The 10,925-nt window shown below is 55.8% G+C and overlaps 1 protein-coding gene across 1 annotated transcript; it reads right to left on the bottom strand.

Moving 5' to 3' along the window:
- Window positions 1-1,370: 1,370 nt before the first annotated feature.
- On the bottom strand, window positions 1,371-10,925 carry Otub2 (OTU deubiquitinase, ubiquitin aldehyde binding 2; the record flags this gene model as incomplete). The annotated part of the gene is made up of 5 exons (XM_015488474.2): window positions 1,371-4,263; window positions 5,139-5,333; window positions 5,818-5,902; window positions 9,367-9,485; window positions 10,797-10,925. Coding segments are annotated over 5 exons (735 nt in total), but the record flags the coding sequence as incomplete, so codon positions are not given.

The raw sequence follows: 10,925 nt of genomic DNA, 5'->3' as shown, positions 1-10,925 counted from the left end.
TGTCTTCTTATATTTGTAGCCAGGAAATGGGGTGTGCAGTTTCCTAATTAACTTAGTGGTTCCCCTGGGTCAGCACAGTGCTAGTTCCTGGAGAGGGTGGGAACCGTATCGTAGGCCTTGGCAGCTGGTCACTGGAGCACATTGCTCTAAGACCGCAGCACGTATTCCTGCCCTTGGCCATAGCGGCACCCTACCAGCCACCTAGCTCTGGGCCATTCCCTGCTGGCCAAAACAGCTTTCCCCTCAACCTGGATGCCTGTGCACTCTCCACCCTGCTGTGTCCTCCAGGAGCAGCAGTGCTCTCCCTGCAGTGCACTTCAGTGCCCTGGTCCCTCCTCAGAGCACCTGCTGTAGCATTCCCTGGGCTGAGGTCCAGGGCGACTGGGCCCTTGAGGCTTGCATCAGACCTGGTGTAAATTTGTGCTGAGGGAACGAATGTCCTGGTGCTGTCCCAGCTTTGCCCAGGGTCATTCCCTAGGGGAGCACCCATAGCTGCCACAACATAGGAGGAGCACAGATCTCTGCACAGCTCATCTGGATGTTCACGCAGAGCACACCTGCTTGGTCCACGGGGCCCTATGGGTTTGAAGAGGGTACACAAGAGGACCCTGGCCTCCCTCAGCCTTGAAAGTTTGGGAGGATGGCAGCAGGATTCCCTGAGCCCCTCTGGATAAATGACAGGACACTTGGCCTTGTGCCTGAACAGATTCAGGTAGCACTGTCAACTAAGTGCCAGCTGTTATTAGATGCTTTTTATCTATTTTGATTATTAGTTCAGTCTTCCTTAAAGCCAAGGCAAAGCTTAAGTGAGGAATCTGAGGCTACGCTCAGGGCCACACAATAGCCAAGTGGGATTAGAACCGGAGAGCATCTGCCCTCTGGACACAGGGCAGGTTCAGAAAACTGCTTTTTTCTTGGGAAACAGCAGTGTCACCAGGGAATACACCTTCCTGGCTCCCAGTGTCAACTGGTGACCTGAGCAGGAGGAGAAAGCGCCCCTTTGTGGGAGGTCATCTCCTGACATGTGCCAGAGAGCAGGGGAACTCCACTCTCCAAATGAGGCAGACACAGTGGGGTCAATAAGCAGGTTTAAGGTGCTTGAGGAGCACCTGGGCCATGGGAGGCCTAAGGCCATTGTCATAGGCCAGACATAGATTCTTGAGAGAGCCAGCTTTCCAGGCTGTTCTCTCAGCTGGTGTGGAGAGGTTTGGGAGAGATCATGTGGGCAGAGCCTCCCGAGTGTCCTGGACCACCCATTAAGTAAGGAACATTCCTCCTGCATAGTTCACTCCAATACAGAGCCCTGTAGCAGGGTGGTATAGCCCTTGGGGACATGCCAGGTACTCAAAATAAAGAAGCTGGGACAAAAGTTGTTTATGGAAAACATTTTAATGTTAGGAAACTTTTCACTGGCTGCCCAGGGAAGCAGCAGGGTATGACCTCTGAGCATTCACTGGGCCACAGCCCCTGCCTCCCACTACTGCTCATGGTGGCAGCGTGTTGGCTTAGACTTGTCTGATGGTTCCCCTGATGTTCCTACTGTTAGGGAAGCCACAGTCACTACCAAGGTGGCAGGTTTCCCCATCTAGCAGTGCTCTGCTCCCTGTGTCCCATGGGTAGAGCACCGTCAGGTGTGACATGTTTTCATGTACGTGGTTTCACCACTGTGATACCTGCTGTCTCTCTTGCAAATGTGAGGATGAGCTCAGAGAGGTGAAGAGACTTGATCAAACAACACAAGTGATGAGAGGCACAGCTGGTATTTGAACCCAGGTGTCAGGTTTTAGAGCCCTTTCATTTGTGCTTAAAATGGGAAACCAGCCCAAAGCACGCACACTGCTCCTCCTGTTGCTAAATAGTTCCCTTCAATTATTTCCTCTGGAAAAAAAGCATACACATGCAGTTGTAATTCACACCCTAAAAGCAACTTCCTTCCAGCATTTGGTCTGGAAAGAGGCGGCTCTGTGGGGACAGCAGGTCACCCAGGAAGTGGGGGTGCCAACCTGACACCATTCAGACAAACCAGGTGACCACATGGCTTCCTGAGTCTTGCCACGCCTCTTCCTCCCCAGTTCTTTCCCTGAGACAAAGGTCTGAGGAAAGATGTGGAGGCAATGAGGGCAGGTGGTTTGAATTTGGCCGGTGGGTTTATGTAAAAGGAGAAAACCAGAGGATACGACCACGGAGATGACATGACCTGCTTCTGCCAGACTGTGGGCATCCTGATCCTAACTGGCTGATTCTCTCCTAGAAAAGGGCCCAGTGCAGCTCTGTGCAGCTCACCTGACCTTGGCCTGGAAGCCAAGGTCAGGTGAGCCACACAGAATATCACAGCCACAAAAGCAGTGAATTGGTAGCTACGGCTGGCTTCTGCTGTGCTTAAGAGCTCAGCTGGAGTGCCCAGGACCCATCTCACAACCCCCTGGAGCGGCCCGGGTATTAGCCAGCATCGTGTGTTCATGCCCTTCAGTGTGGAAAAGGACACCGTGGGATCTTGTCTGGCAGATGATACCAGAAGATACACCGAGTCTTGCGGTACTTGTCTTGGGTACTTGTCCTACCCAGAGCAGGGTGGGTTACAACAAATATAGAGATGACAGTCAGGTGGCATCCTGTGAAAGAGGGACATAATCACTTAGCTTGAGCCCGTGAGTCCAAATGCCAATGAAGGACAGTGGGAACCAGGGCCCACTTGGAACTAAAGCACCCCAACTCTGAGAATGCTGCTGGCTTTCATCAAGGCAAGAGTGATACAAATGTGACGATTGTGTCAAGACTTAGGAGTCTGCTGCCCAGTCCTGCGTAGACTGTTAGCAGACTCCCTCAGTAGCACCAATAGATTCTAACAAATCCCTGCACAATGAAACCTGTGAGAAAATGGCCTTCCATTAAATAGGGACCCCAGAAGGTGATTCTACACCCTCTGTCTCCCTGTAATCCTGCAGCAAACAGGTGGTTGGCAGCACCGCAAACCAGCCAGTGTCATTATGCTCCACTGCTGGGGCGTTGCCTGCCAGCCTGGGGGGGGACTCATAGGGGTCCTGGGGCAGCAGGGCGAAGAGCTTCCTAAGTGGGGGGCATGTCCAGGTGGACGAGTGAAGAAGCTGCTAGCCAGGGCTGCCAGGCCGTCTTCACCAAGGAAATCTGCCAGCGTCCACGGCTGCTCTTCTGTTCTCTCCCACCAACCCCTCGTCAGGCCATAAAGAAAACGGGTGAGAGGAAGGAGCCAAAGACTGCCTTGCAAAATGACTGTTCATCTGGAGTCCACAGCTGCAAGCTCCCCTTCCTTGATGTAATCTAGGACTTACTGGGGCTGGCAGGACACTTGCGGCTTCCTAGTCCCAGCCATGCACACACAGATTTGGGTGCAGACCCTAGACTTCATCTAGTCTTTAAAAGCCAGGCTGTTCTCCCCTGAGAGGTAGAGGGACTCCAACAACCTGAGTTTCATTTTGAAGGCTAAAGGCCCTTTGCTGGACTTTGGTATAAAAGTCTCTCTTTCTCTGTTAAGTGAAGGGTGGGAAAACAGGCCCATCATGAATGGAAGGAACCACAAGGAAGCCCTCACCTTCAGTCAGCCATCCAGCAAGCCCAGCCTGACAAGACTGGACTGACCTTGACAGCTTCAGGTCAATCACCAAGTCAATAGCTGACTTGAGGTTTGCCTCCTGGACCTGGCAAGGAGAAACACAAGTTCCTCGTTTTTACACAACAGAATGTCCACACTGGCAGGAACCTCCTCCAGATGAACAAACAGGTCCAAAGAGGGCAGGTGACCCACACAGGGTCTCACGGTTACTGGCTGGCATGCGGAGCCAGGGATCCTGGCTTTCTGGCCCAGAGTTAGAAGGTATTTGATCCTTCGTAAAATAAACACAAAAAATACACGAAGTTACCACCATCCATAGTGGGCAGGCCTCATTCCCATGGCTCTGCCCAAAAGGCTGTACATGTTCTAGTTAGAGTCCAAATCGCTTAAAAAACTGAAAAGCCGGCATGTTCCATTTAGAGTGCAGTCCCGTGAGGTGAAGGTTCCACTGCGTGGCCTAAAGTTAATCAATGTTTATCAGCTGCATAGAGGATGTTGTAGTGGGATGTTTTATAGAGCAGGTACACGGAAGGGACGGCAGCCTCGGGGAACACGTGGTGGTTCAGGGCGGTGTCCATCTCGTCCACATATTCCACTTGCAGGGCGATGTTCAGCGCCTGGGACAGGGCTGTGATCTGGATGTGGTCACATTCCATGGCCATGGGCTCCACTTCCTGCAAAGCCAAAATGAAAAACAAACCAGCTTAAGAGGGAGGCCCTGTAGAGGACAGGTGGGTTCAGCCTTGGCTCTCTGGGCCACGGTTACAGACTCTGTGCTGGGACAGGATCTCACAACCATGCGTGAGGTAGGAGCTGACCTCACTGCAGAGGAGGCTGAGGCTCTAGAGAAAGCGACTCAGTGGGAGATCACTGGAGCTGCAGATGCGGAATTCCAAATGAGGAATCTGAAAAGGGGGCTGGAACTTTTCAGGTTGTCATCAAAGATTCAGGGATGAAAGGACCCTGTCATCAAAGGCTTCCAGGCCAAAGTGCTCAGGGAGACAGGCCAGAGGGTGGGTGGGTGAGTATCTGAGTCTGGATGCTGACGAGACCATGGAGAAAGGCAGTAGAGGTGGCAGATGTGTCCCACAGAGAGGCCAGCTGCTACTTAGGGCCTACTGCTGTTGCCATGAAGAGTTAGGGCCTCGGGCTTGATCTTCTGATTTTTTAGAGACATCCAGATATTCATATAAAAATTACCCAATTGTTAAATACTGGCCCCTCCTTCAGAAAAATACACCGTTAACCAAAAACATATCTGGGGGCCAAGGTGACTCTGAGATTTTGTAAACAGGCTGGTCCAAAGCCCTGGTTTTCCAGGGGGAAATGCCCAGGGTGGGAAAGTGACTTGCCCTAAGTCACCTGGATCAGGCAGCTCCAGGAGGCCCGAGTGCTGCTGCGAACCCAGCGCAATTTGAATTGCAAGTGTAGACCTGACGCCCACCATCCCCTGGCCAGGGACAGTGGTGCTAAAGTTTGCAACAGATGGACAAGTGCAGAGCCCAGGGGCGGGGCTGTGTCCCCAAGGCCTGAGACCCTGGGGACCTACATGAGTGCAGAAGTCCTTGATGTCCATTTCCTCATCGATGAAGTGCCGGAAGAAGTCGGCTCGGTTCTTGATGAAGGCTGATGTGAGCAGGCGCAAGAACTGCACGATGTGGTCGGAAGAGCTCTGGTCGTTGAACACCTTGAGCAGGCTGGACACGGAGCCGTCCCTCTCCACCAGCTCCACCACACTGTAAAACTGCACCCCGCTGGCCGTCAGCAGGGGAGACCCAGCAGAACCCACCCAGGGGCTCCCTACGGGTTCACTTTGAGATTCTCGGGCCGTGGTAGGACAGCATTCTTAGAGTCTGCCAAGGCCAAGCAATGGGGTCAGTGTGTCAGACCAGAGGCGCTGCAAGGGACAGGCACAGGCCCCTCCACCACATGGGCAGGGTTCCTCCACCTCACATTCAGCGTGGCACAGGGCTAGGAGTCCTGGAAGCTGCCCCTTTACTAGTAGATGGGGACAGCAAGGAGGGCAGGGCACTAGGCCCCCTGTGCCCACACATGCCACCAGCAGGAGCAATCCTGAACCTCCCTAGGCCCAGATGGGAGGAGACAGAGGTCCCAGGTGCAGAGCTGCAGGTGCAGAGCTGCAGGCCCAGGGCTCAGCAGGGCATTCCTGCCCGCTCCACAGTGTGGAGGGCCCTGGCTCCCCTGCAGTGTGGCCCTGGTGAACTCACAGCATTGAAGAAGTTTCGGAACTTGTGCTCCTCAAAGCCGGCAGCCAGAAGGTCACTTGGAGTCTGTAGGACACGCTCTTTGAACCTGAAGGCCAGTAGACTGGGTGATTACGGGAGAACACAGGGTGCCACCATGAATGACCACTGCTCAGCCCATGCCAACCCCACACACACCGAGGGGGTACAGGAAGAGCACCTGTCCACCTCTCCAAGCACTCCACACTGACCATCTCCTGTCCCCACGTGACCACCCGGGAGTCATCTACCGTGCTGCAGTGGAGGAGGTGAGGGACTCGTCCCCCTCTCTCAGAGGCCTGCTGTCCTCCTCCTTGTCCCTGTGGCCCCACCTTCTCAGTTCCATGCAACCTGCACTTGCCCCGCCCCCTCCATGGGGATCTCTGGAGTGACCAACACGCTTCTCCCATGGAATGCTCCTGCTCTGCCCATAGCACACAGACCCCCACACGTATGTCCCTTGGCACCTCACAGGCAACCCAACAGCAAGCCACGGGCCCCCACTGCCATTCCCCACTGGCACGTTCCTCCTGAAGCCCCTGCGACCCTCTGCAGGACACGCCTGAGGGGCTGCCAGAGCTGGTGTACACCCACTCGAGAGGGCTGAGTTTGCAGCCAGGTGTTCACATGGTCATTATTAAAATCCAAACGGTATAAACTTACGATGAAACACCACATACTAAAAAACAAAGAGGACAAATACTCAAAGGTCATCATTCTCTAATTATCTGGTGTCACCTATACTCATGAGGTCACGGGCCTACTGTGTCTGGTGGGCACACAGTAGGGACTACCGTGTGTGGTACCTTGGTTTCTTCCCAACTCTTTGCTGGTATTTACACCACAGAAATCGGCCAACTCCACGGATGGGGCCCCGCCCCACCCCCACCCCCACCCTATAGCTATTAAACCCTTGCCAGGACCCCGTCACCGTCCATGGTCTTGCTCTGAGTTCTGCTCCTTTGCGGAGCCTCTCACCATGATGCTGGCGGGGGCAGAACAAGGAGCCCCTGCCTGACCCCTGACTTGACTCCAAGACACACAGAGCTGACAGCAGGGACCAGGACAAGCAGAACCAAGGAACCGCAGGCTGTAGGGGAAGGGCTGCGTGCCACTCAGGGACCGAGTGAGGGGCACACGTGGCCCCTTGCCATGCTCAGTTCTCCAGCCCAGCAGCCTGTCCCCTGGGAAAGCTGACAAGGACCTGGGAAGCAGAAGGCGTCACAAGAGCCTGCCACTGCTGGAGAAGCTTCGAGCTGGGCAAGGCCTGGAGAGCCTCGGGGTGGGGGAGCTAAAACAGGAGTGGGCGTTCCTGCCAAAGGCGTCCTGGTCACTTCTGGGCCGCACACACCTGAGACCCTGATTTGACCAGGAGGTGCCACAGGGGAGGGCACAGACACAGAGCTGGATTCTGCCCACAGCTCCCCAACTCCATCAAGCTGTGGCCTCAGGCCCGGTCTGCACACACATGGGCGCCTACAGACCTCCGCTGCAGGGCTGCGTGAGGGCAGGACTTTCTACTGCTGTGGCTGCTGTTGCTCTGCCCACCAGCACCCCCTCCAGTCAGGTCCCAGGGGAACTTGAGGGTCTGACCTGCAGCAGCCTCATGGTGGCCCCTGCCTGTCCCCAGCTGTGGCCTGGGCACTGGCAGCGCTCCAGGAGGCCGCTGCAGCTCTCTGGGTCCACACATTTTGTCCCCGGCAAGGCCAGAGCACACAGCTCTGCTCCTGGATCCCTGCCCCCCACTCCTTCTCCCCTCTGCCCCTGGGCCACCCACCCCTGAGCCCCTGCCTCATTCACTCCTCACCAAGACTGTGGGCTCCTCTCTGCCAGGCCTGGGGTACATGGAGATGAGTGACTCGCAGGCCTCGCTGAGTGGGGCAAACCCTCGGGTTAGCTCCCCATCCGTGTGGGGGTCTCTGTGCCATGGGCCAACAGCATGACAAAAGAGCTGACACGGTGCACGCGTCAGGGTCTAAGTACTCACAGGAGCCGGCCACTTAATGCCCACGACAACAGCAAGCCACCACTCCCTGGGGAGAGGGAATTACAGAGCAGACATGCAGCCTTCCTGGGGCACTATGGACAGGACAGTCAGAGTCGGGCCAGAGCCCATGTCTGGCAGTGTGACAGGTGCAAGCTCCATCATCCTGATGGACCCTTTGCCTGAACGCAGGTGGCAGTAAGGGGTTGGGGAGCCTCAAGGGAGGGTTTCCTGGGCTCCTGGAGGCCTGGATATATTTCCAACAGGGAGTGGCTTGATCCCATATTTGTTTATGAAAGAAAATGCTGGTGGCCACTGGGCGCAGGGCCTGTTCCTGGAATACTGGTCTCCTAACACCCCAGTACCTGGGGAGACTTGCACTCGATGGCTCCCAGATGTTTCAGACTTAACATCACCAAAATGGAGCTCCACAATTCCCTGCCTGCCCTTTGCAGCAATGGCTACTCCAGGCTAGCACAGGGGAGGCGACTGGACCCTGTCTCCACCCACGGGCCACACTCAAGTCCTGCATGAACCTGTAGACGCCACCTTCTCAGAAAACTAGAATTGACACTTCCCTCCACGGCCCTTCCCTATGCTCCTCACACCACCATCTCTGTTCTGGACCCCTCCCCAGCCATGCCTCCTGGGCTGTGTCCCCACCATGCCTCCACCTGAACAAAGAGCCAGCAGGTCAGGTCCCCACTCTGCTCAGTCTCTAGGTGGCCTCCAGAACATTCAGCTGAAGGCCACAACCCCTAGAAAGGTCCAAGAAGCCTTGTGTGCCCTGCCCCCAACTCTGCTTTGCATTGCACCCAGCCCTGGCTCCTCAGCCACCCTGGGCCTGATTCTTCCCCACGACACTCATCGCCACCAGGCACACCAAACATGGCACCCACATACTTCCATCTTCTCCCACAGGGCACAAGCCCAACGAGGCAGGGATTTTTGTCTCTTGCTCACAACTCTATCCCCAGGCTGGAGCTGGGTCTGCATGTGGTACCTCAGATGATAACTGACAAGCTGAGGGCCGGCACCCTGGCAGGAACAGGGGTGAGGGGAACAGCGCATGTGGAGCTGGCACAGGCTTGGCTAGCATCACCCTGCTGAATGCTCATGGCAGCTCTGAAGTGCACTATACTGTCCTCCTTCCCAAATGGGGACACTAAGGCTGGAGAGGTCAGGACCTCTGCGGCATTAGCTTTGGAGGCACCCGGCCAGCTGAATACCTGGTCACACTCACTGGGGCCAGGCCAGCAGGGTGGTTCAGAACACCAGGGTAAGCTTCCTCTTCTGTGTTCCTCTCTTGTTGGCCTAGGTCACCAAGTACCCAGCCAATGTGACTTGCCTGGCTTGACCCAGACGTGCAGGGGTGCACAGGGCTGCCAAGCTCCTGGAAGGTCACTGAGCTCTGGGCAGCCCTCGCCTCTACCACAGAGGGCAGCAGGCTCCCCAGCGCCAACAACTCGCCACCTGTGCTGCCCTCCAGGACAGCCAGGGCCGACCCAGCACAGAGAACCCAGGGACACACCACCCCACGACCCACTCACTTGAGGATCTCTCTGCTCTTGCCTAGCAGAGACTCCAGGTAGGCATAGCCCAAGGCCCGGTAGAAGCAGTTCCCATCCCCTTTGGTCTTGCGGATTGCGGTGAATCTCTTGCTGAGTTCCTGTGGTCCCGGGAGAGAAGGACATGAGGACATTTGCAGTAACATGTGACAGTGACTTTCCTCCTAGGTAACACCTACTCGCTCCCTGCTGCCCACCTGCGCTCGTTCACAAATGCACAAATACACTGACGTGGCCTGAGTGTCAGGCACGGAGGACCCTAGCCTATCCCCAGGCAGCCTGCAGTAGGGGAGGTGACAGGTAGCTGAGTGATGGTGATAGGAGGGGTGACTTGGGGCAGGGACATCCACACCAACTGCAGCAATCAGAGAGAGCTTCCGGGAGGTGGGGGGTGGCTCGTGTCAGCAGACAGGCGTGGGCCAGGGGGTCAGCGGAGCTGCCGGTGGGCACTGGTGCTGCAGGTGGGAGGAGGGGCCTCCTCGATGCACACGGCCATGTGGACAGTCCTGCAGACATTCCTTGCAGGACAGAGGAAGGCCATGCCACTCCATGGGACTCTGCTCCTGGCTGCGAGTGGCCTGGATCCCCTTTCCTATCCCATGGGGCCGCAGTCAGGGTTCTGCCAGCAAAGCGTGGTTTTCAAGGGGTCAGGAACCCCAGGTCCCATCAGAGCAATGAGAGGCTCAGAGCATGGGCCACCTGAGAAGGCTGGTGGGGTGGCAGGAAGTGCCTGGCTCCTGCCCCGGGCAGTGCACCCTGGGGAGGCCTGTGGATCTTTAGCCACCCACTGCCACCACCCTGAGCTGCTGAAGGACACCTACCCCATGAGGGAGCCCTTAGCAGCTTGGGTCTACAGAACTAGAAGAAGGGTTGGGGGGTGGGCAGCACTTCCTGTCAGTGCTGGAGCAAGCCCACTCCACCCTGGTGAGAGGAGTGGAGGAATCTGCCCAAGATGAGGGGCCTTGCTCCTCCCTGTCCTGGTCCCCAGAGGGAGCCTCACAGCCCCCAGGAGGCTCCTTTTCCTGAGAGGTCCCCTGGTGCACTGGTTTTGAATACGACCCAGGAAATCAGGCTGCCCAGTCCAAATTCCAACTCGGCCGCTCAGGAGCAGGCTGTGACGGTGCCCTGGCTTCTGCAGCTGTGAAGTGGGGATGCACAGTCCCTGCCCTCAACAGTGATGAAGCTTAGTGAGCGAACTGAGCACCTGGGATAGGGCTCAGCTTTTAAAACAATGTCTTTAAGACAAACAAACAACAAAACAAGGCATAGATTACTTGCTGAATAATCTGGAGTGTTTTCATCGGCCCAGGAACCCAAACTAGACTCTTAGACTTCAAAGCGGCACCTTCTTGACCCCTGACTCCAGTCCATTCCATCTAGGACCACCCCCAGCCTCCCTGTCCCCTCCTCACCTGAATTTTCCTCTGATAGATCCTATTTTCAGGATGATCCCGAAGAATTGATAGAATGTCACATTTTTCTGATATTAGGTTGAAAGACGTTTCACTCTGAAAGACAGGGAAGGTAGAACTGCTGTGAAG

The sequence above is a fragment of the Marmota marmota genome, unplaced genomic scaffold (assembly GCF_001458135.2).
Source record: "Marmota marmota marmota unplaced genomic scaffold, marMar, whole genome shotgun sequence".
NCBI classification, from domain to species: domain Eukaryota; kingdom Metazoa; phylum Chordata; class Mammalia; order Rodentia; family Sciuridae; genus Marmota; species Marmota marmota.
The sequence above is the reverse complement of the archived record's forward strand: the minus strand, read 5'-3'. Positions and strand labels throughout refer to the sequence as shown.